Below are 24,896 nucleotides of genomic sequence, written 5' to 3' on the forward strand. Positions count from 1 at the left end.
CTCAGAGGCTCTCAGCTCAGATGCCATGCTATTGTGCAACCTGGAGGCTGAAGCCCCTCCAGCTGAAGAGGGGGATGCTTGTGGGGCCAGGGGAACCTGCCAGGGCTGGAGAGTTCGGGGTCAGCTCAGGACTGAAGGACAGGACCGAGGTGTGGGGGAGCCCCCAGGTAAGGGACATGAATTGGGGTGAAGTGTTATAGTTAAAATTAAGGAGGATAAGGATGTCAGGCCAAGAGAGGAGAAAGGTTCAGGGCTATGACTTACACACTCACGAAAGTTTAGAGGTGAAGGCACTGTCAGGACCAGCTGGCCCAGCAAGTAGATGGAAGCCCAAGAGAAAGGATGTAGCCATTAGTAGACTTGGTTTAGAAAAACAAAGCGATGGAAAGGGCTTTGGGGAAAGAGGTAGGAAAGAGAGAGACGGGGGAAGAAGAAGGTCCAGAAAGTGGATCACATTCAGGTGAGTAGCATTCTCAGGGCAAACTCATGATCAGAGGATGTAAAAAGTAGTGCAGAGGGGTAGGGTGATAGGCAGCCCCAAGCACAGCTGACGAGGAGATTGGGACACCATCAGCCAGCACATCAGCCCTGTGTGAGGCCATCTGGGTGTAGGAAAGAAGTGTCAGGCACGGGATCTGCTATGAAAAGCCTTCAGCTTGATCTCTGAATATGGTTTGCTATTCATTTGACACAGAAAACCCCCCAAAATCATGCAAGTCAAGAGGTTCAGATCTTTGCGTTCATTTTAAGAACACTTTTGAAATGGCCCAGGCCATCAAGGGTATGCATATCCAAAAGCCACCAAGTATCTGAAGGATGTCACTTTACAGAAGTGATGTGTGCCATGTCGTCGTTACAATGGTGGAGCTGGTAGGTGAGCCCAGGCCAAACAGTGGGGCTGGACCCAGGGTCAGTGCCCCAAAAAGTGCTGAATTTTTGCTGCACATGCTTAAAAACACAGAAAGTAATGCTGACCTTACGGGATTAGATGTCGATTCTCTGGTCATCGAGCACATGCAGGTGGACAAGGTGCCCAGGATGCGGTTCAGACCTTACAGAGCTGCAGGTCAGACCACCTGTGCATGAGCTCCCTGCCACAGTGAGATGAAGCCACTGAACAGAGCAGATCGCTCCTCAACCGGAAGGGGAGGCAACGCAGAAGAAAAAGAAATCCCAGAAGGAACAGAGAAAACAAAAACATATGGCCTGGGGACTAACTTCAGCATAAAACAAATGCAAATAAAAGTAAAAGCGGGTGGGGGGGGGGGAGCCTTTAGGTTACGAACAAGCCTATAGCAAAGAAGGAAAAACCGCATATTAGTAAGAGTTTATAACCACAGGGGACAGAGTTTTCAGAATTAGGAAAAGAATGACTAGGGGCAGGTCTGAGGTGAGGTCCAGATTGGGGGGCTGCGAGGCAGGTGGAGCACTTGCAGTGAAAATCTGATGCTCTGAGAATTAATGAACCATGTGCCACCCCCCACGCTGACGCCAAGGCACCCCCGCCTGCAGCAGGGCCTCTCTGGATGCACGGGCTCTGCCTCCTCACTCCCCTTCTTGGAGCTCAGCCCTATGCTTGGGGGCAGTTCTGTTGGGAAATGTGGCGGATGCCCCACTGGGTCAGAGGCTTGGCTGCCTGAGAGGCTCAGCCTGGCAGAAGGACAGGGAAAGCCACAGGACGGCAGGCACGGGTGCCAGCAAGAAAGGCGGGCACGCCAAGAAGACACCAAGGCGAGAGGTGCAGATTGCCCAAGGGCAAGGGTGCTCAGCTCACCCAGCTTTCCTCTCCATGGGGCCAAGAGGACTCATGTGCCAGGGCCAAGGGCCCTTAGGCCTTCTTGAAGCTCACTTATCAGGGCTTGGGCTCTGGAGGGCCAGGAACAAACAGGCTTCAAAGCCGAGGGCTTGGCTGGCAGACGGAGGGGGGTGGTCCCTCACTTCTATCCCCTCTCCCTACTGACATATATAAGACCCTAGTCACACTCGGAGATGAGGAGGGGAAGGTGCCAACAGCAAAATGGATGTGGGCAGCAAAGAGGTCTTGATGGAGAGCCCACCGGTGAGTGCGACTGTGTGTGAACATGCATGTGCATGCGTGTGAGAGTGTGCGTGTTTGTGTGCGTGTGTGTGTAGGCCCTGCCTCCTGCAACCTCTCTGGCCTGTTTCTTCATCCAAATTCATTCACTTAGCTAACCTAGGACTGTGCTAAGTTAGGGCAGGGACACCAACCACCAAGACAGAGTCCCTTGGGGAGACAGACGTGGCAGTGTCCAACAATTCCAATATGAGGGGCTGAGAGCCACCACAGAGGTCAGTGAAGCAGGCTGTAGGGAACACTGAGTAAGGAGCTGCGACTTGGGAGGTCACGGAAGCTTCACAGGGAAAATGACATTTGACCTAGCTCCAGAATAAGTAGAAGCTCTCCAAGTGGAGAAGGAGGAAGGCATGGCAGGAAGAAAGGGTAGTATGTTAAAGGCATAGAAGTGTGAGACAGCATGGATTTGGGGGGGAACAGAGAGGTACTGGGCATGGCTGGGAGGCCAGGGGTCTAGAGGAAACAGCAGGAGATGAGACTGGTGAAACAGGCTCTCTTGGGTCTCTCCAGGCTAGACTTCACTTCTAAGCATTTAAGGGTTTGTTGAAATTCAGGCCACCTCATCCAGAAATCCTTCTCTGATCTCTTCAACCTTCCTCTACATTGGTTGTCCAGCCCTGGGAGGGTGTCCAGCTTGTGCGGGGAGAAGAGGGTGCATCCTTATGACTTCACGACCTTACACCTGTCTCCCTGTCTGCCTCATCACGTCAGGACTACTCAGCAGCCCCTCGGGGCCGGTTTGGCATCCCCTGCTGCCCTGTGCCCCTCAAACGCCTTCTCATCGTGGTCGTGGTGGTGGTCCTTGTCGTCGTGGTGATTGTAGGGGCCCTGCTCATGGGTCTTCACATGAGCCAGAAACATACTGAGATGGTAAGCAGGCCTGGGATTGGGTAGGCAACGGATACAGGGCCAGACAGAAGGACTAGGTGGGCTGGGCAGATAGCAAACTGCCCAAGGGGAACAAGGGGAGGAGGCAAGGGGCACCTTATGGAAGGACAGAGGCAGGAACAGTGTGGCAAACTGGCTTGGGCTTCTCTACCGGGCCCCCTGGTATGACAGCCTGTTCCCTCCAGCACCTGGGTCCACCAAGCCTCGCTGAGCTTTCAGGGAAGAAGGAGTTGCATCTGAGTAAAGAAGACAGAGGGTGGGCATGAGTACCAAAGGGATGAGTAGGGACAGAGGAATGCCAGGCAGTGCTGTGCTCTCCCCAGGTCCTGGAGATGAGCATTGGGGGGCCGGAAGCCCCGCAGCGCCTGGCCCTGAGAGGGCGTGCGGACACCACTGCCACCTTCTCCATTGGCTCCACTGGCATCGTCGTGTATGACTACCAGCGGGTGGGTATGCTTGGACCTCTTGACCCTGGGGCTGGGGGACCAATAATAAGACTTTTCCAGACCCACCCAGCTGTGCCACATCCATCTCTCCCTGTCCCCCTGGGGGTGCCTGATCACCAGATTCCCATATGACCCCCTCCAGTACCCAACCTAGAGGGAGATGACCAAGGACCTTCAGCAGTATCTCCCAAAGGACAGAAAGAGACAGAGACAGTGAGAGACAGAAGGACTAGGGTTAGGGAGTGAGCAAGGCAGGGCCTTCCTGAATGAACTCGGGTTCTCGTGCTCAGCTCCTGATTGCCTACAAACCAGCCCCGGGAACCTACTGCTACATCATGAAGATGGCTCCGGAGAGCATCCCCACTCTTGAGGCTCTCACTAGAAAATTCCAGAACTTCCAGGTGGGTGTGTGGGTGAGAAGGAATGAGCTGTCTCCCTCCCAGAGCTGCTAGGAGGAGCATTTGAGGTGATGGCTATTTGTCACCCCTATAAAGTGCTGCTCCTTGTGGGTTGCCAGGTAAGAGCCCCTCAGGAGACTCACCTGCACCACACCTTCCCTACCCATTCCTCAGCTCCGCCCCACTGCCAAGCTCCTGGCTTCTGCTGAGCCCACACAGCACCTCGGAGCTTCTGACTCCAGCACAGTCCCCTCTTTACTGGTGAGGAAACTGAGGCTCAGAGAGATTGCCTGGCACACCTGAGGACCCATCATAAGGGCCGCAGGTGAGACAGAAACTCAGTTCCCAGGCTCTAAATCAGGGGCTCTTTCCAGGCCAAGTCTGCAGTGGCTACCTCTAATCTGGGCCAGGAGGAGGGCAGTGATGGTGGCTCGGCATCCTCCGGGGACCTGGACTTCCTGGGCACCACCGTGAGCACCCTGTGTGGCGAGGTGCCCCTTTACTATATCTAAGACCCCTCAGGTGAGTAGGTGTGACGGCCAGGGTAGTGGAGCAGCAGTGGCCCAGGAGGGCATGGGCCACCTTGCCACGTCAGCTGACAGGGACTGGGGCAGCCACTGAGGCCGGGTGAACCAGGGAGCTCAGGGGAGGGGAGGGTCACGGACACCTCCCCAGCTCTCTCCCTCACGTCATTAACAGTGGTCCTTTGTTTCGCAGGGCCTGAGGAAGCCCCAAACGGACAGGAAAGATCCGAGAGCCAAGGGTCTTTTGCAGACAGGCAGGAAGCTGCTCCTGCCCGCACCACGGGGACTGCCCTGGAGAAGTGGGAGCTGTGCGGAGAGGATGGGCCAGGGCAGAGGAAGGGCGGCTCCTCGGACAGGGGGCTCCTACCGCAGAAGAATAAAGAGCCTGACTGAAAAGCAAAGGGTGTACCTGTGTCCTCTCCCACCCTCAGTCCGCCGGCGCGGGGAAGGGGAGGGCCTTGTGGGCGCAAAGGGGGCTGTCCCCTCCTCCTTCTGTCCCGGGGCGACGGGGGAGAGGGGGCAGTGGCAGGGCCCCGGGAGCAATCCACGGGCTTTAGGCGCCCCCCAGCGGTGTCTCCCGAGGGAGGGAGAGAGACAGAGACAGTGAGAGACAGAAGGACAGAACTAGAGGGACAGGGTGCCGGCTCGGGGCGAGCGCGGGTCCGAGAGGCCGAGAGACCGAGAGCCGCGGGCCGAGAAGCTCGGCCAGAGCCGAGGGGCAGAGCGAGGCAGAGGCGGCGCGCGGCTGACAGCGTGTCCCGCGCCCGGGGCCGGGGGGCAGCCGCTAGAGGGCCCCTCGCCCCGGCCCGCCCGCGGGCCCTCCCGGGCGGCCTCCCCGCCTCCCCGCCTCCGGCTGGCGCGCGGCCCGGCCCCGCCGAGCACCGTCGCGGGCCCGAGGGGCCGAGCTCGGGCGAAAACCCGCCCTCCAGCGAGCTCATTTCCCTCCTGGGGGGAGCGAAGGCGACAGGGAAGACGCAGGCGAGGCCGCGGCCGGCGGCGAGGGAGCGCGCGGCGCAGCCGGCGGGCGGGGCAGGAGACAGGAAGGAGGGCGGCGCGGGGAGGGCCGGGGAGCGGGGACGCGGGGGACGGGGGGGGAGCGGCGGCGCGGAGGGGAGCGCCTCCCCTCGCCTGCAGGGCTCCGCTGCCTCGCCCGCGCCCGCGCCCGCCGCCCGCCAGCATGCCCGGCGTGGCCCGCCTGCCGCTGCCGCTGCCGCTGCTGCTCTGGCTGCTGCTGCTCGCGCGCCCGGGCCGGCCGCTGGACTTGGCCGACTACACCTACGAGCTGGGGGAGGAGGACGACTCGGAGCCCCTCAACTACAAAGACCCCTGCAAGGCGGGTAGGCGCCCCCACCCCGCCGGCGGCCGGGGCGCGAGGGCCGGCGCGGGCAGGCCCGGCGGGCAGGCGGGCAGGCGGGCAGGCAGGGCGGCGGCGCGCCGGGTTTGGGGTTGGGGGAGGACAGTCCAGTGTGGGAAGCCGGGAGCTGCCTGGTTGGCAATGCAGTGGGGAACAAAAGAAAGGGGGAGAGAGGGAGGGGAAGTTTGGGGGACTTTTAGGACTGAAGTTTTGCCGCTGTGTGTGGAGCTGCTGCCGCTGCCTCTCCTCTTGCCGGAGGGTTCCTGGGGAAAGCTCCCGTCAGTCCGACAGAGACCTGCGGCCACGGAGGCTATTCCTCCTGCAGGAAACTTTTCTGGCCGAACTCGTGTGTGTGTGTGTGTGTGTGTGTGTGTGTGTGTCTACACTTTTCTCCCCCATCTCTGGCTCCAGGGCATTGGTGTTTTCCAGCCTGTCTGTATGGGCTGACTTGGGGCCCACATCTGTCTCCCAGGGTGGGGTGTGGGGAGGCCTGCATCTCCGGGGAGCAAGTCTCCTGCGGCCCCCACCCAGCCCAAGTGGAAGAAGAAAGTTTTTCGGGGGATCTGCTGAGATGGAGCTCCCTGGCCATCCCACAGTCCCCACCAGCCTGGCAGCTTTCTGAGGCTAGAAGACAGCTGTCAAAGTCAGACCAGCCAGACTAGGAGGGGCATTTGCCTCTGCCCCTATGTGCCAGAGGCCCCAACCAAAGCCAAGCTGGGGTGGAAAGGGGAAGAGCACAGAGAACTCCGATACTGTATATCCGCTCTCTCAGTCCACAGAATCTGGAGGCTAATTAGCCGAGGTCAGGGCCCCAGACTGTGTGTATGTGTGTGTGTGTGTTCTTTGTCCATGAAGACCCTGTGTAACCCCTTCACTCCTGCTGGGCCCAGAGGGGTCCTGCCCCTGGAGTGGCCAGATGGCCAGGCTGTTTGCCTGATCAGATGACCCCCAACAGGCTGCCTGGACAAGAGAACACACAGGGCGTAAGATAACAGAACCTTTCCTTGACTTCCTGCCTCTGACTTCAGCCTGTCTCCAAATAGCCAGAGCCAGGGCAGGGGCACGGTTCCTAGAGTTCTAGGAGTGGCACAAGGGGTTGGGGGCAGGTTGCTCTCATCCTGCCCCTGGGGACCCCTCTTTGGGTGGATGGATCACAGCAAACTGCAGGAATGGGAGAACCTTCCAGTGGGAAGAGAAGCTGGATCCCTCAGCCCTTCTTCCTCCTCCGCTGCTGGGCTGTGGGTAAACCAGCCGTTAGCTGTCATCTTTCTCATTGGGCTTGGGGTGGGCATGAGGCTAAGGGGACAGAGGGGGCTTTGGAGGCAGGTGGACCTACCTCTCAACCCTGGACCCACATCTCATTAGTTGTACACCGTAGGAAGGTTAATCTTCATTTCTGAACTTTACTTTTATCACCTGTAAAATGGAACTAATGATATCTCTTTGTAGAGTTAGTGGTAAGGATTAGATATGAGAACATACATAAAACACTTATTAGAACTTAACACAGTAAAGACTAAATAAATGTTGGCTGCCTCCACCCTGCTTTCTGTGCCTCACACCCTCACATCATTTTTTTCTGAAGGAATGGGGTTGATTTTCAGGAAAAGGGAGTGTCTCCCTGACCTTGTCCTGGTGTCACTTATTCATTCAACTGATCTACAGTTACTGAATGCTAATATGTGCCAGGGTTCGATTCTGTGGGAGATCCAGAGAAGTGTAAGATGTGGCCTGGCCCTCAAGGAGCTTGCAGTCCAGTAGGGCCGAAGCACAGGGATGTCACCAACAGCACAAACCAAGATGCGTCATATGCCACCTTCAAGGGAAAAGCCCTAAAGGCTTAAGGAGCCTCTTGTCCCTCTGCAGCCCTAGTAGTGCTGGTGGGGGAGAAACAGTGATCACAGCAGGCTGGGAGGGTTTGGGAGGTCTTCATGGAGGAGGAGGGATGGGGCAAGGCCTTAAAGAATGAATGGGTAAGAAGCCAATTTGATGTATTTCACTACTAGTTGGAAATTGGAATGATTTTCCGAGCTGCAGGAGGCTGAGGGTTCTATCTCCAGTCTCAGATTTCATGCTAGGGTGGGGCTGGCTGAGCTGGAACTTCGAACAAGGGCTCTGGAGAGAGCTCTCCACCACAGTGAAGGGAGGCTGGTGGGGAGCTGGGCCAGGCCTGGGGGTGGCTGAAACGTCCTGAGTGCCTGACAGGCCAAGATTCAGGGTCAGGTCAGGCCTCCCTCCTGGTGGTGATTGGTGCAGCTTTCCTCCCTCCACCCTGACTCCCGAAGACCCCACACCAACACCCTCAAGCGGCAGGTCCCCAGGCTCTCTTCTTTGCTCGTGTTGCCCTCTCCTGCCTGGCTTTGCCTCTTGCGCCCTCTGAGCCCTGACCTCCAGGTGCTGGAGCTGATGGCGGCAGGCGCGTCTACCTCTCCTTCCTTTGGATGCAGCTAGTGTGCCTGTCTGCCTCTGCTCACTTGATGCTCTCCAGCTCTCTCTTCCTCCTCCTCCTCCTTGCACATAGAGGACCAAGGATGAAAGCCTCATTGACTCCATCTGGTTCACCTGTGATCTCTCAGGATCCCCAGGCCCCTTCCTCTCAGATCACCTCTTGCTATTACTGTCTGAGTTATGGTTGCTGTTCCAGTAAGGGCAAAATTAAGACCCTTGATACCCTGGAGAGGTTCCTGGATCTTCTGGATGAGACCAGAACAATGAGCGGGAAGCCGAGCTGGTCTGTGTGTGCTCAGAGCTGCTTCCACCAAGCCCTCCCTCTCTTGCCCTTGCCCGGGGAGATAGCAAGTCAGCCCTGATTTCTTGTATGTTGGGATCCCAAACCATCAAGGGCATCCTTCCCCGAGATTCCCAGCTCTGGCTGCCCCAGATGACTTGGCAGTGACGCTCAGGGCTCTGGGAGAGACCTTGGAGGCAGGAATTAGGACACAGTTGCTCCCACAAGCACAGACACCCACTAAGCCAGTGAGAACCTTACTTCGGCCTCAGCGGGCAGCTCCGAGGTCTGCCCTTGGCAGGGAGGTGGGGCAGTAGCTCACCAGCCCTCATCACCATCCTCGCCCCAGGGGCCAAGTTTGGACTTCAGGGGTCCTCAGAGGAGCAGATTACAGGCTCCGGAGGATGAGAAGCAATCCCTTCCCTCACCAGACCACATCCCCCTCCAGACACTCTGAATGAGTCACCCACCCACCTATGCCCCAGCTCCCTGAGTCACCTTCTCTTTTAGGTGCCCCAGAGGAGGAGGAAAAGACTTGCAATCACTCTGAGCTCCAGCTGCAGGGGGACCAATGGGACTCCCCAGGAAGAAGGCACTCTCAAAAATTCTAGTTTCTCAAGAGATCTGGGGAGAAGATTTAGGGGGAGGAGGGGGAGGAAGTAGAATGTGTCATTCCTCAGGCCACTAAGGAGTTACTAAGTGTCTCCAGGGTAATCGGCTAATCTTCCCCACCCCTCCTCTCTCTCCCTCCCCTCTCCCCTTCTCCCCTCTGTCCATTTCTACGGGGCAGGGCAGGGCAAGGTGCCCTCTCCTTTGGGGAGTATGGCCTGTGAAATGCAGTTCTCTGGGTTTGAAAACACTAGGGCTTGCACAGGGAAGTAGTCCCAGAGTGTGTTTTTGTACATTTGCAGATATGCCCCTGCTTTATGGGCAAGTCTGTTTAACTGTGCACGTGGGTACTCCTGAGTACATGTAAGTGGACGTACAAACATGCACCTGTGCGTAAGTGTACATGTGTCATTAAGTACATGCAAACATTTGCAGGAGCTCGAGCATGTCCTCCCCCAGCTAGAAGCTTGCACTGGTGTGATGGGACGTTCTATGCTGGGTACACATGGTGCTCTTGGGATTTCAACACACCAGCCACGCTCCTCTGGTTCCCCCCAGCAGGAGATGCCTTGCCATGTCCAAGGACGAGACTCTGGAGTCAAGAAGCTGACCTGGAGGATGGGCACATGGGGTCCAGCTTGCTCTCTTCTTTCCTCTTCTGCTCCAGGGGTCTGGCTGTGGAACAGCCATGAGTGTTCCTGGCTGGTTTACAGCCAGAAAACAAAACAAAAACTTTTGATCCCGTGTTGAAAATAACTACTACCCTGACCCTGACCCCAGGGCTTCCTTCCGTGTAAGGAGGGGTGTCCTGGACTCTCCAGCATCCAGATTCCTTAGCTTCCCTAAGGAGAATCCCAAATAGGCAGAGCCTTCAGGCCCAGCTCGTGGCCATGAGGCGCTCCTGCCCACCTCATCTCTCTCCACCCCCACTCTGTTCCCACGCATTCTTCAGCCATGACATCCCTACCACAGGGCGCTTGTTCCACGGATGAGCTCTGCGGCCAGCCCTGGGGCCCGTCCCGCCTTCCCCTTGCCCTGCCCTCCACACTGCCCTGGTCCCCCAGGCCCGCACAGTTCTGTGAGCTCTGTACTTGGAATTTGAGGTTCTGCTTCTGAGCACTCCAGGGCTGTACTCAGCTGGGAGGTCAACGTGGGTGAGCCAGTATGTCTCTGGAAAGTAGAGAGCTGAACTGGAGCTTCCGGAGCTGTTCCTAGGGTAGGATTAGCAGTGGCCATTTAGTGGGTGCTCTCTGTACTCCAGGCTTTGTGCTGTACTTCATGCAGTAGTCCTAGGAGACAGAGTCCATTATTAGCTCCCTTTTATGTGGGAGAAAACTGAGGTTTAGCAGAGTTTATATGACTTGTCACCTAGAAGTACCCAAGCTGGGATTCAAAGGCAGGTCTGTCTGACTCCAAAGACCTTACTCTGCTGTGTCCAAAGACAAGTCTGCGGGTCCAACCACATGCGTATATGGTGATCCTGTGGGCACAGGTGCGTGAGCCTGCAAGTGCAGTGTCTGTGCAAAGTGTGCAAAGGCGTAGGGTGTTCATGTGGCACATGCCCACCTGTGTGAACCCACCACTGCCTCCTTGGAGTGTCCCTCTCATCCCCAGCCTTCTAAGGCCACCCTTGCATGTCAGCTGAGAAGCATCCTCTGTTGCTGTTCCATCAATAGCTGAGCCAAGGCCACCAAAGGTGACGTTTTAAGTAAGAGAATCTTTCTCACGTGTTGGAAGAGATTCTGGGCCACCTACCAGCTGGTGACCTTGGGCAAGTCATTTCCCCTCTTGGGCCAAAGTGTTTTGATCTCTAAAAGTCAGGGTGGTGGGCTAGAATCTAGCCACTAGGTTCTCTCTCCAGGAGTTTGTAATGGGACACTCCTAGGCAAAGGCATGGGCAGAGTATGGCGTAACAGGCATGTCCTGGGTGGGTCGGGGCTAAATGAATTCGTTCATGTGAAAGCACTTTGTCCACTGGAAAGCATCACATAAATTTCCACAGACATTTACATAAGGTGCCATTGTTGCTGCTATCACTGGCTTAATGGGTTTGGAGCTTACTGTTGGTTTGTGTGTGTTGGAGCTTGACGTGTGTTTTTGAGGACTGTCTGTGACTCTGTGTATTTTTTGTGACTAGGTGTATCTGAGTGAGTGTCTATTTTTGTGTATATGTATTTACAATACGGGCTCTATAGAGGTAATGAACTTGAGTGCAGTGGGTACTGACTGGGAATCAGGGAGGCCTGCATTATAAATCCAGCCTTTCTAGTGACTAGCAGTGTGGTCTCAGTTAAATTATTTCCCTGCTGGGCCACAGTTTGCACATCTGTAAAATGGAAGCTTAATAACTGCTAACTCAACTCTAAGTCACATCTGTAGAAGAGTGTGTGTCTGTGGGCGTGTGTTTGCAGGCCTGGAGAATATCAGTGTGGTCCTTGACTCAAACAAACATAATGGAGTACCTTCCACCTGAAAGGGCAGTGTGGGCACTGCTTGTATGTGCAGGGATGTCTCTGTGACTTCGCATAGCTCCGTGTTCAATGGCGTGGGTGTGGATGTCACCATGTGTCTGTAGGAGCACTAACCCCATGTGTCTGATTCTGTGTGTGTGTGTGTGTCCACCCAGTGGGCCATCTGGGGAGGAGCAACCTGTGTACAAGGCCTCAAGGTTAAAACAATTTGTGTAATGCCGCCCCCAGGCCTATGTAGCGCTCGGGATGAGAAGCAGATGTCGCCCTGGCTGGAGCTGCAGGGAAACTGCTCTCTGCTCCACCTCCAGCACAGCCTCCCGTCCCCCCAGCCCAGTGCAGCGTGCAGCTCACATCTGAGCTCCTTCCAAAGCACTCAGCTCCACGACTTCTCTTTTCTCCTGCTCCCAACTTCTCAAGAAGCAGATGGACGGTTTAGCCCATCTCTCTGGAAACATCTCCCCCAGCTTCAGAGATCAAAATGGCCTAGAGGGGGCTTTCTCCCCCAGGCTTTTCTTCCTCCAGACAGGGAACCCTGAGACACAGAATCAGAGTCACTTGAGAATTGTCAAACCTTTTTCTCCTGGCTAGGGAGCTCCCATTATGTGTCCTGGTTTCTCTGATATGCCCATCTGCTCCCATTTTCACTCACAGCCTCCCCTCGATGTAATCGAAACAGCGTTTGTTGAACTACATGCTCGGCACGGTGCCAAAGTTGTGGGCCCACAAAGTAGACACTTTGTCATCTTGCCCCTTGTATTTCCTTCATAGCTCCTGTCTCTATCTGGCATTCTTGAGTTCTGTATTTGCTTGCTTGTGTTTTGTTGGAGCTTAGTTCCACTCGAGCAGGGACCTTTCCTGTCTGCTAACCACTGGAGTGGTGCCTGGCCCACAGGAGGTGCTCACTAAGTATTTGCTAAAGAATGATGAAATAAACGACATGACCATGTCTGGGTAGAGCTAACAGTCTGGCAGGGGTTGGGCTTCAGCTTTGCTGAGATTCCACCTAAAAAGTGAGCCTGAGTCTCCCAAGAGATCCTCGAAGCCAGTCCCCCACTGCCCTCCTCCTTCCTCAGAAGACATTTGAAGATTAAAGTTGCTATGGGGGCCAGGAGGTGTGCCCACGGGGTCGGGCCCGTCAGTGCTGGATAGGAGGACTAACTCGGCCCCTGGCTTCTTCTTTTCTCTCTAGTTGCCTTCCTTGGGGACATTGCCCTGGATGAGGAGGACTTAAGGGCCTTCCAGGTACAGCAGGCTGTGGATCTCGGACAGCAAGCAATCCGCAGGTCTTCCATCAAAGCTGCAGGTACATTGGGTACAGGCTGGCCCTCCTATGTCCCAGACATAGGTTCCAGGATTGGAGAAACAAGGAATCTCCCTGTTCCCAGCCAGGCCTTCCCAGGACAGAGGCCATGAGCTTGAATCCAGCATAAGGGCTTGTCTTCCCTTGGGATGTCTTCATCCCTTCTCTAGAGGAGTAGCAAGTGTAGACATATCCAGGAGCGAAGAACTGACATTCTTTTTGCTTACAGCTTGTAAAGTACTTTCAAAAGCATTATCTAACTTGGCTGTCCCCAGCCACCTTCAAAGGTAGGTATGAGAACAACTCCTACGTACAGACACAAAACTAAGATTCACGGAGGTAATGTGACTTGCTCAAGATCACAAAGCTAGAGGCCAGCCCCGTGGCAAAGTTGTTAAGTTCCTATACTCTGCTTCAGCAGCCCAGGGTTTCACCGGTTCAGATCCTGGGTGCGGACACGGCACTGCTCGACAGGCCATCCTGAGGCGGCGTCCCACATGCCATAAGTGGAGGGACCTACAAGTAGAATATACCACTACTTACTAGAGAGCTTTGGGAAGCAGAAGAAGGAAAAAAAAAGAAGATTGGCAACAGATATTAGCTCAGGTGCCAATCTTTAAAAAAAAAGATCACATAGCTAGTCACTGGCGGAGCTGGGACAGGAACCAAAGCCTCTCACCCCAGATCCGAGGCCCGTCGCTCAGCACCGCAGTCCCTCCTGGCTTCTCCTTCTGCTTCCACTTTGCAAGCTTCTATGCATTCTTCAAGTCCCACCCACCTCAAGAGCTTCTCTTGTGAAATCTTCCCTGATCGTCCCCCAGACATGACTGTACCTCCATTTTCTGTGTTCTCTGCTCCCTGCGTACACTCTTGGCATCTCGCTCATCGTACTATATTGCAATGATTTGTTTATATGTCTCTCTCCCCAGCTGGACTCAAAGCTCTTCAAGGTCAGGGATGGGTCCTTCTTATCCCTGGGTGTGGTCCAAGCATCTAACAACCCACCTGGCACTTGTGAATGGTGAGGGAATGGGAAGAATGAGGGCTGAGCTGGCTCAGTTCTCACTGCTCTGGAACATGGTCCTGCCCACAGGTAGCTCTCCTCTTGCTGAAGGGCGGGGATTCTCACCTGTGGCCTGTTCTGGGCATACTCTGGTGGTGCCAGGCAGTTGTCCTGCCCAATATGAGGGAGGATCCTGGCATGGGCAGCTCGTGGAGGAAAGGCCAAACTACACCAGAGAGCTGCTGGCTATGGAGGGTGACCTGGTGGCCTGGTAGCTAGCACTCCTTCCTTGACCTTAGTGGGGACCCGTAGACATAGTACAAGGGGAAAGCAGGATATAGGAGTCGGATCACCCAGGCCTGCCATTAACCCACCGTGTGACCCTGGCAGTTCTTTGACCTTAGTTTCCTCATCTGTCAGGTGTAGATAGTGACACTTGCCCAGTCCCCCTCGGAAAGCCTGTGTGTCAAATGAGAATATGTATTTGAGAACACTTAAAGAAGACATCAAGTTCTGTATGCTCCACACATATGAAGGTTTATTACAGGAGAAGGGAACGTTTCCTATGCTCAGGTGCCCCACAGTTCCTAGGAAACGAGGACACCATTGTTCTCTTTTTCAATTACGTCAATTCTCGCTATTCCTGGAAGTTATGAATGGACTTAGAAAATACCCTTATTCTGTAAAGTCACTGTGAACACTGAATTCGTGAATACTGAGCCATCACTCATAGGGAAAATACAGGGGTAAGTTCCTGTGAGCCTGTGGTCACATTTTCATCAACTCATCAGTACGTAACCCTGTCTCATGTGTGTCTCTGTTTAAAGACACCTTATTTAATACGTAGGTGACTCAGTAAATTGAACTCATGGCCCACAGCACTGTAGCTCACGCCTGAAGGAAGCTTCTCTAGCCCACGTGTTCTCTCCACAAGGCGCATCCCCGCCTTCCTGCACTGAGGATCACTATACCACGCTTCAGCACTGCAGCGGGGGGGAGGCAATTGAAACAGTGAAATCACCAAGAAAAAGCACAAAAATGCAAAAATTGTGGCACAAAATAGACTGTGACAAAGATGCTTATTTACAGTATGAGAGCCGAAACACGAAGGCGGAGTGTTGCATGTTCAGCCTCAGCTGGGAATGTGTGCGTTGAGCAACTCCGCTGTTTCACTGCTCTGCGCATGTCAGCAAATGACCAGAATGGCTGAGGGTGCTGATTTGGGGGTTACGGATAAGTTTCAGTGAGTGGGCAAATATGGAGCCCTCAAATAATGAGGATTGATTATAATTTGCTTCCCCCCCTTCTCCTCTTCATTCACTTGCTACCAATGTCTGCTTCTTTCGATTTCAGAAAATTCTTCTACCCCCATCTGCCAGAGCACTAGTGGGCAGCCTCAGAGGAAAAACCGTGGGAGATGGAGAAGCAGGTCCCGGAGCCGGCGGGCAGCAACATCCAGACCAGAGCGTGTGTGGCCCGATGGGGTCATCCCCTTTGTCATTGGGGGAAACTTCACTGGTGAGCGTGGTGTTGGGAGGTCCTGGGAGCAGCCTGCATCTGGGCCTGGCCTTGGGGCAGCCCTGTTGGTCATGGTAGTATGAGTGGTACCGTCAGCCTGTCTGTCCAGTGAGTGGCTGCCACTCTTTAGCAATGGGTGGAGGTGGGCTCACCTGGATACTGTGACAGCCTAGCCTTCTTCATCCTGGCAGGCAGCCAGAGGGCAGTCTTCCGGCAGGCCATGAGGCACTGGGAAAAGCATACCTGTGTCACCTTCCTGGAGCGCACTGATGAGGACAGCTACATTGTTTTCACCTATCGACCCTGCGGGTGAGCAGGAGCCCCTGGACACTGCACCCTCAGCCGTCACCCCAACCCGTGCTCTGTCCTGGGCACTGCAGCTGCCCTGTCTGGGCAGAGCCCAGCATCATCTGTCCCCTCCTGCCGTGGGGCATCTCCCCCGGAACCCCTCCCAGATGTGGCTATGACCCCAGCACACAGCCTGGGCACCCTGCACTCAGGCTCCTCCCCACCCCTCCACTCCCCCACCCCCCTGGCAGCCTCGCCCGGCCCCTGAGTGGATGCACTCCCCCAGCTCGGGACCGCCCCCCTGAGCTGGCCCCGCCCTCCAGGTGCTGCTCCTATGTGGGTCGCCGTGGTGGGGGCCCCCAGGCCATATCCATCGGCAAGAACTGTGACAAGTTTGGCATCGTGGTCCATGAGCTGGGTCACGTCATTGGCTTCTGGCACGAGCACACACGGCCAGACCGGGACCGCCATGTCTCCATCGTGCGTGAGAACATCCAGCCAGGTACACACCTCTACCTCATGGGAGGTGGGGCCACGCTCTCTGGGAGGGTGGGAGCTGCTCCCTGGAGCCATCACTTTTGGTCAGCTCAGCCTTACATTCCCAGCTGGCTGGGTAGTCCCAGCCCTGCCCAGGGCCCAGGTTGGTCCAGACCCTGCTCTGAGTCCTCTCCCCCCGGCCAGTAGCAGCTCAGGGACTGCAGATCAGTTGTGGAGCTACTCTGGGGACCAGGACAGGTCCAGGTCCTGGACACAGAGGCCATCCAGAGCAGCCGGAAGCCAGCTGGCCTTTAGAGTGGGGCCAGGGGAGGGGTTGGCTCATCCCCCACGCTGCCCCAGCCTTTCTCTGCACTTTTACCCAGTCTTCTGCTCTTTGACTATTCTGTCCTCTAAGGATTTTTTCTCTCTTGTTTCTTCTCGCTTTGCTCTTTTCCCTTCCTTCCTGCTTCCTCCCTCTCTCCCCAGGCCTCCTCTACTCTTCACTGCTTTCCTCTGGCTGTGGTTCTAGAAATGGGCACTTCCTTCCCATACTCCCTTGAGCCTTTCCTCCAGCAAGTCCTCATTCACCCCACCCCTCTGCTGGACAGACTCTTCTAGAGACCTTCCCCTCCCCCTAGTCTTCCCTTGGCTGCTCCCTGGACCGTCAGGTAGGGGGCACCTCTCAAGTGCAGGGAAGTCCTCATTCCCTGCCCTGAAAAGGTGGCACTGCATCCCGCTCAGACCCACCCCCTCTTCCTGGTCTTCGCAGGGCAGGAATATAACTTCCTGAAGATGGAGCTCCAGGAGGTGGAGTCCCTGGGGGAGAACTATGATTTTGACAGTATCATGCACTATGCCCGGAACACATTCTCCAGGTGAGAAATGGGCCGCCTCTGCTGGGGCAGCCCAGCGCTCTGTAGACCTCCACTTTGCACTAGCCTGCCCTGCTGGGGTAGTCAGCAAGGACGAGTGGGCCCCATGGGTGCTGCCTGCCCTGCTGTCCTCTTCCACAGTGGGGCCGTGGCAGGGCTGGGACTCACAGAGCCTTGGTTCTTCACACAGTACTGCGCACACTGAGGGCACCTGGCCCAGGAGGCTGAAACCCAGCCGCCCTGCAAGCCACATGGTGTGCTGTGGCCCTGGGACTGCATCAGGGAGCTGAGATTTTCCCTCATCCGCCTGTCAGACGGGGCACATTTTTCTCATTGGGGGCACCCTTTTCTGATTGGTCTGCCTTTTTGTAATTGGCTAAGTTATACAAAATCTGGCTCCTGCCATGGATCAGCCCTCCTCCCCAGCTTCTCCTTAGCAGAGTGTGGGAAACAGGCCCCTCTTCCTCCTCTCACTCCTTCCTGCCCGGCCTTTCCCATGCCTGGCTCTCCCCTCATGCTCTGTCTCTGCACTCCAGCTCTGACCCAGACAGTGGCCCTCCCTCAGTCACTCCTCCTAGACCCACTCTTCCTGCCTCCTGACCTGAGGGAACAGAGAGCAGGGAAGGGTGGTGAGGTCATCCCGCTCCCCACACCCACAGACCCCCTCCTGTACATTCCCACCACATCCCACCCCACCCCCTGCTGAGATCTGCCCAGCTGGGTGTGAGTCAGGGGCCCTGGGGAGGTGGAGGGCTGCCTGCTTCCCTTCGTTCTGCTCCTCCCAGATGGAAACACCCAGGATTTAGCAGGCAGGAAGTAGGGGGATAGGAGACGCTGATGGATCAGGAGCTGGCAGGGCTGTCCCCAGGGTCTGGTCTGGCCACGGTAGAACCTGCTCTTTAGCCTTGTGCCAGATGCTGTCAGAAGAAACCCCGCCGACAGGGTGAAGCCTTGGCCCCGGATAGTCCTGGGAGAAGTTCACTCAGGACTGAGGGGCCACATGAGGGGCCACAGAAGCAGGGCTGGGTGGGGCTGGGGACATGATCAAGTAGGGGTCCAAAGCTCCCCTGGGGCTGGGAGTGAGCCAGGGCACCAATGGGTCCCCGGGCATCCTGGGCCTATGTTCCTGACCTCCCAGAGTGTTCCTGGGGCTCCCCCAGGCTCCTGTGGTGCGGCTGCCACGGAGCAGGGTGGCTGCTGGTCAGTGGGCAGCATAATGACAGGGTGAGATGTCTCCACCCGTCCCTGACCCTGCTGAGGAATGTCTGGGCTCTGGCGGGGTCGTGACCTTCGGTACACACAGGCACACCACCCCTCCTTCCGTCAGACTCTCACCCAGGTTGGGCTTTTCCTCCTCAGGGGCATCTTCCTGGACACCATTGTTCCCAAGTACGAGGTGAATGGGGTAAAACCTCCTATCGGCCAAAGGACCCGGCTCAGCAAAGGGGACATTGCCCAGGCTCGCAAGCTCTACAAGTGCCCAGGTTGGGACAGGGAGGGACCGGCCAGGGGGAGGTGGAGGGCAGGGCCTGGGGGCAAGAAGGTTAAAGCTGTGAGTCTTAGAGAAGGCCGGAGGCTGCCTGGTGTTGGGGAGGGGGCACCCAGGGAGGGACATGTTCAAGTTGGGAACCAAACTGGGGCTAGGATCAGGGATGGTGGGATGCTGTGCCACCTACCTTCTGAGTGGCTGGGAGGGTAAGGGGGAGTAGAAGCAGAAGAGGGGGAGGGCAGAGCAATTCTCAGGGAGTGAGGCTCACCAGAGGAGCTCGACCTCAACTCTGGAACCCGTGTTGCCTTGACAACAGGGCATCCTTCAGCACTAGGCTTGGAGGTAGGCTGGCAGGAGCTCACATGTGAGGAGACGGGGGTGGATCTTAAAGGGACAGGACCATCCCAGACTCCCTTCTCTCCTCAGCAGTTCTCTCCCCCAAAGATGCCAGGGCTCGGGGGCGGGGGGAAGCCAGAAGGTTGGGGGGATTGGGTGCCAGCAGCCAGCAGCCCAGACGTTTCCTTTCTTTAACAGCCTGTGGAGAGACCCTGCAAGACAGCACAGGCAACTTCTCCTCCCCGGAATACCCCAACGGCTACTCTGCCCACATGCACTGTGTATGGCGCATCTCCGTCACTCCTGGGGAGAAGGTAACTGAGCAGCTTCTCCTCTGCCAGGACCCCCAGGCAGGAGAGCAGAGTCCCTCTCTGGAAGCCCACGGAACCCCACACTTGGGGTCCACATGGCTGTGAATAACCTCCCCGGGGAATGTAGACCCGTTCACTCCACAAGAATGGCACAGCACTACAGTAAGGAAGGGCTCCCGTGACTCACAGCCTTCCTCGGCTTCCTTCTGAATTAGTGCTACTTGTGGACAACATGTGCCAGGCCCTTTTCTAATGCTTCCCGGATCCATTCACAGGTGTCTCACGTGGAGTCTGGACCTCTCACCCACCCCTGAGCCTCCCGTGTCCTTTGTATTTTTATTGCTCCCAAGAGTCAGCTTTGAGTCTTTATTTCCCTTGATTGGAACATGGTACTTAATGTACAAGTGCAGCCTTGAGCTGGATTAAATTTTATTATTGGTCACATTGTTCATTCCAAAGGCTCTCAAGACCACTTTGAATCAGAATCCCCCCATCCAGCAGGTAGCCATCCCTCTTACTCTGCCAAGAGCTCATTTGATGAGCATGTCTTCTGGGTCTTCTGAACCTGGTCTTTGATCAAAATATTGAACAGGACATGAATCAAAGCAGATCTAAGACCTCCCTCCAAACTGACATTGATTTCTTAATCCACAGGCTTAGGGCAGAGTTATTACACTAACTATGACACGACTTAATGTCATAACCATCCAGACACAGGTCGCCACCCTGTTGACCAGGATGTGAACTTCTTCTGCATCCATGCCTTTGTCGTCCTTATATCCCTGGCCCAGGAAGTGGCTAATATATGCTGAATATAGAGATGGATTGCCTTACCAAATCAAATCCACTGTTCCGCCAGTTGGTAAAACCCCTTTTAAAAAGGAAGTGAAATTTATCTGACATGCCTTTTTTCAAGCGAACCCAAACTGGCTCCTAGTAATCAAGTGTTTCTTTTCTAAATGGTTGCAGACCATCCGTTTAATTGGGGGTTGACATTCAACTCAGTGGTCTGCAATTCCCAGAATTCACTCCAAACCCCGTCCTAGCACACGCATATTCCCCTTCTGAAAATTGGGAAAGCGTTTGTTCTGAGTTCTCAAGATTACAGACGCTGATCACATCTGCAAGTTATTTGAATGTCCTCTGATGTCATTTTTGAGCCTAGAGACAAAAGCCAATTTAAAGAGTTGCTCACTGACTCTCCTCCTATATTATTGAGCTTTCGTTTCCTTTCCAAACTGAGCTTATTTTATTTTTTGTATTTGAAGATCATTCTCTTTACAACAGACTTTTATTGAGGGTTGATTAATTCTGTCATCTCTCTTGGTTAACGTTCTACCATCTTCCCTCAAAGGTGAACCCATCCCTTCCTTGTTCCTCTCCGTGTTCTGAATCCAACTTACAAACTGCAGTCTTTTCCGCTGTCTGTGCTGACCCTGCCTCAGCTCCCTTCACCCCCTGCCGGGTCTCCACTGCCTCAGCCTTTGGAGATCTCGTCACAGATAGCAATAACAACTAAGGATTGTTGAGCATGTGATTGGCCAGGCATGTGTTAAGTTATTTATGTGTTATGTCTTTTAATTAGCACAACAACATTATAGGCCAGGTACTAATGTTATCCCCATTTTGCATATGAGAAAACTTGGAAAAATTAAGTAACTCGCCCAAGATCACATAGAAACTGGATTATGACACACAGTCTGCGATTGTGGTACTGTGTATATCCTAAAGCCCTGTTCCATTTCAAAAGTTACTTGAAAATTACTTGAAAGCTTTGCTTTCTTTCCTGTTCAGGAGATTTGCTCAGTCGGCAGGGGTGTGACAGAGTGTGGTCACGGTCAGCTTCTTTCCCGATTGCTCCAGGCTAGCGTGGGCTGGCCCTAGTCTCTAGTGGACACATGGCCTTGCCCCAGGAGCCTCTCTGTGCCTTCAGCCTGCTCCCTCCATAACTCCCAGAAGACTCCCCAGCATTTTTTAAAAAACTGTTTAATTGAGCTCACGTTGGTTTATAACATTGTGTAAATTTCAGGTGTATATTATTATATTTCAGTTTTTGTATAGACTACGTCGTGTTCACCACCAATAGTCTAGTTTCCATCCATCACCATAAACATGTGTCCTTTTTCCCCTCTTGTGCTCCCCCTACCTGCTTCCCTTCTGGTAACTACCAATCTATTCTCTATATCTATGTGTTTATCTTCCATATATGAGTGAAATCATATGGTATTTCTCTTTCTCTGTCTGGTTTATTTTGCTTAAGCATAATACCCTCAAAGTCATCCATGTTGTCACAAATGGCAAGATTTTGTCTTTTTTATGGCTGAATAGTATCCCATTGTGTATATATACCACATCTTCTTTGTCCATTCATCCATTGATAAGCACTTGGGTTGCTTCCATGTCTTGACTATCGTGAATAATGCTGCAATGAGCATGGGGTGCATAGATCTTTTTGAATTAGTGTTTTCATGTTCTTTGGGAAAATACTCAGAAGTGGAAAGGCTGGATCATATAGTATTTCTATTTTTTAATTTTTTGAGAAATCTCCGTACTGTTTTCCATAGTGGCTGCACCAGTTTGCATTCCCACCAGCCTTTTTCAGAGGCCTGCCTGGGGCGCCAGGGAGAGAAGTGGGCTACAAATAAAAATTGCAGATTCATCAATGCATGGTTGTAGAAATGCGAAAGGTAAAAACCACCCGTGGTCCTGGATGAAACTGCGGTGTTGTAAGTGAACCAACGATGGAAGCCTGGGGGGCAGAAACATTTAAAGAGCCTGCAGAGGCTGGGGAGCCAGAAGAGGGTACTGCCATAACGTAATAATGCCCATTCTTTGTTATTTAACAATTCTGTGCCAGGCAGAGTATTAGGCATCTTATATACAAGACTCATTATTCCTCACATCAGCTCTCTGATGCAGGCACTAGCATTCCTCCTGTAGAGATGAGGGAGTTGAGATCCCAGAGCATGAGTGAATCTGCCTGAGTTTACACAGGTAGTAGCAGTGGAACCAGCATCCAGGTCTGGGACTGTCGGACTCCAAAGTCTACGCTCTTTCAACAGCGAATCTTACATAAACCCACCTGCGTTAGTGGATGGACTTTGACATCTACTTTGGCTGCTGAGAGTTTGTTTTTCACTTGCTTTCCAGTTCTCAACTTATTGCCAGAAATGTGAGTGATAGGTAAATCTCATCTTAGACAATTATGCAAGTCAGGGGTATGTCAAACAGGAGTAAGAGGCACTTTGGAACGCTTCTTTCAGGATGCCCGAGTGTCTACACTGCATGAAATTAGCAGCTGCCCTGAAGAGGGTTCGCAGCGTTTTCCAAGCCGCCAAGCCGGCTCCTTCATGAGCAGGAAAGTGGCTTCAGGAGATCATGGTCAGACCTTGCTTGGGAGCCAAGAAGATAAGAACTTAAAATGTCTTTTGGATTTGGCAGTATCCACCCTCATTCCCTGCCCTCTGATATCCTGCCTATTCTTCGGGTTCCAGCCCAAATTCCATGGCCTCTGTAACGCCTTCCCTGACCTTCATCTCCCTTCCCCCAACCGGCCGGAGACGACCCCTCCCTCCTCTGCAAGGGCTGTGCTGGGCCCTCCCCTAAGTGTCTGCTCTCTGGTGCTGAAGGGCGTGGGGCGCTGAGGATGGAGGGAAAGCTGATGCTTGTTCTTTGCACAGCTGTTGGGCAAAATTGAGTGGCAGACGCGGGGAGGCCATGGGGAGTAGTGCTTAAGGGTGCAGGCTTGGAGCCAGGTGCCTGGCTTTGGCGCCCAGCTGTGCTGTTTACAGGATGTAAACATGATCTTGGGGAAGTTACTTAACCTCTCTGTGCCTTTGTTTCCCCCTTTGTAAAATAGGCCTGGTGATAGTACCTCCTTCGTGGGGTTGGTAAGAGGATTCAGCAAGTTAGTGTACAGAAAGTGCTTAAGGCCATGCCTGGCGTGGGGTGGGAAGCCCCTCAGTGTTCGCTGCTGTGCTCAGTCTATGTCCTGAACCCGTCAGATGACTCGGCCCTGGTCAGCTTCCCCAGGGGCCCCGTTTGCCTACCTCTACTTCCAGGATTCTGCTATGAACAATTTCTAACATCAAAATATCTTAAGAAAACTCAACTCCAATAGTGAAATTAACTTTTTGAGTGGCATACACTGTTGTATGTATGACACACACGTGTCAGACATGGCTGTAAATTTCACATATATTAATTTAATTCCCGTAAGTCCTATGAGGTACTGTTACCATGACCATCTTACAAATAAGGAAATGGAAGCACAGCGGGATTAGATGATGGGCCTAAGATCAGCAGCAAGACCAGACCAGGGGTCCCCCCCAAGGATAAACTTGTTCTCCCATTTCCTCTCTGAGAGTATCCAGCAAACATGAGGAGTACTTCCCACACATGGGGTACACCTTGAGACTCTGCACCCCTTATCTCATTTAACACCCTGACTGCCCAGTGGAGTTATGATCTCCTCCATCTTTCAAAGACATGAGGCACAAAGAAGTCACACCGTGGGCCTGGAGTCACCAGGCAGGAAGTGGTGGAGCTGGCCAGGTTTTCTTTGGCAAAGGGCAGTGCCCCGCCACCAGAACACAGCTGTTTCCACATAACAGAAGTCGTGACAACTCTTAATTAGACACCTCCGGTCTCAATATAGACATGGCTGTGCCTCCCTGTAGGATGCCTCTCACCGCCAGCACAGCTCCTTCCTCCTCAGTGAGGTGGCCTCTGGCTCCTCTTGCCCCGGAGGAGGTCCCTATGAGCCTTTGGGGTTCTGCCAGCTGGGCGTGGTTTCTTCTTCAGAGGGTCTGGACTCATCTGCCCTGGACCAGTCGGAGCAGCCTACGAGGAGGAAGGGAAGGCGCTGCTGTCCTTAGGGTAGCTGCAGAACAGAATCGATTGGCAGGCCCGGGGGGCCGCAGGGAGTGGTGAAGGGTGGACGTTCAGAGCCAGAGTGCCCTCGCTTGGCCCTCTGCATGCCTTCTTCCTTCCAGCAACGCTTTAAAGATACTTTTGTTGTTTGTTAGATGTAAGGCTAGTGTGCATGTTGTGAAAATTTTGAAAGCGTAGAAGTGCGCAAGGTGAAAAGTGAGTATTCTGCCCTGACGCTCCTCCATGTCACACGCTCAGAGGCATCTGAGCATTGGAAACACTTCGTATGTCCTTCCAGACCCTTCCAGGTGTGCATGTGTGCACGGGTGTCTGTGTGAACACAAACAGTGCACACATGGGCTTCCGTCACTTGCCTTTCACTCGGCAATAAATCATGGCCATCTTTCCTCGTCAGCACATATAGGTCTACCTCAGTCACTTTCATGGCTGCTCAGCATCCGTCGTCTTGATTTCCTTTAATTTGATTATTCAGTCCTTCCTCTGCAGGTCTCTAGTGACAAATGTTTGATTTAAGTTTTTCCAAGATTTCATTATGGCCAGAAATGTTATAATAAACATCTTGAAACTTACATCTTTATACACTTGGGCAAGTATATCTTTGGATTAGATTCCTAAAAGCAAAATTCTTTTCAAGAAATATTTATTAAGTAACTACTACGTGCCAGGCACCAAGGACTCCATAGTGAATTAAAATTCCTACCCTCATAGGGTTTACATTTTGGTAGTTGGGGGAAACAGACAATGAGCAGATGAAATAAATGCAGCAGGTCAGATGGTGATAAGTGTTACAGAGGAAGTCAGCAGTGGGAGGTAGGGCAGTGGGGTGGAGGTTACCGCTCCACGTGGGATGGTGAGGGAAGGCCGTGTTCATGTCAGGAGAGTTGGAGCAGAAACGG

The 24,896-nt window shown here is 53.9% G+C and overlaps 2 protein-coding genes across 6 annotated transcripts in view; both read left to right on the top strand.

Moving 5' to 3' along the window:
- Window positions 1-1,728: 1,728 nt before the first annotated feature.
- On the top strand, window positions 1,729-4,752 carry SFTPC (surfactant protein C). Of its 2 annotated transcripts, XM_070611254.1 has the most exons (7): window positions 1,855-2,059; window positions 2,807-2,965; window positions 3,307-3,429; window positions 3,720-3,830; window positions 4,002-4,088; window positions 4,202-4,349; window positions 4,545-4,752. In XM_070611254.1, the coding sequence occupies exons 1-6, from the start codon at window positions 2,018-2,020 to the stop codon at window positions 4,337-4,339; spliced, it is 660 nt and encodes a 219-aa protein (XP_070467355.1). In that variant the 5' UTR covers window positions 1,855-2,017; the 3' UTR covers window positions 4,340-4,349; window positions 4,545-4,752. The 2 variants fall into 2 exon arrangements, with proteins under 2 accessions (XP_070467356.1, XP_070467355.1); XM_070611255.1 differs by lacking the exon at window positions 4,002-4,088 and having other exon boundaries at window positions 1,729-2,059.
- Window positions 4,753-5,389: 637 nt separating this feature from the next.
- Window positions 5,390-24,896, top strand: part of BMP1 (bone morphogenetic protein 1) — a 39,754-nt gene continuing 20,247 nt past the window's right edge. The window contains exons 1-9 of one of the 4 annotated variants that reach the window (XM_070611252.1): window positions 5,453-5,688; window positions 12,703-12,816; window positions 13,743-13,834; window positions 15,170-15,334; window positions 15,526-15,643; window positions 15,946-16,124; window positions 16,869-16,974; window positions 18,331-18,455; window positions 18,995-19,110. In XM_070611252.1, the coding sequence (XP_070467353.1) occupies window positions 13,771-13,834; window positions 15,170-15,334; window positions 15,526-15,643; window positions 15,946-16,124; window positions 16,869-16,974; window positions 18,331-18,455; window positions 18,995-19,110 (873 nt within the window). In that variant the 5' untranslated portion in view covers window positions 5,453-5,688; window positions 12,703-12,816; window positions 13,743-13,770. Of the gene's footprint in view, window positions 5,689-12,702; window positions 12,817-13,742; window positions 13,835-15,169; window positions 15,335-15,525; window positions 15,644-15,908; window positions 16,125-16,868; window positions 16,975-18,330; window positions 18,456-18,994; window positions 19,111-24,896 lie in introns of all 4 variants that reach the window. The other 3 variants (XM_070611251.1, XR_011537664.1, XM_070611253.1) reach the window with 3 other exon arrangements.

This window comes from Equus przewalskii, chromosome 2, assembly GCF_037783145.1.
Source record: "Equus przewalskii isolate Varuska chromosome 2, EquPr2, whole genome shotgun sequence".
Classification (NCBI taxonomy): domain Eukaryota; kingdom Metazoa; phylum Chordata; class Mammalia; order Perissodactyla; family Equidae; genus Equus; species Equus przewalskii.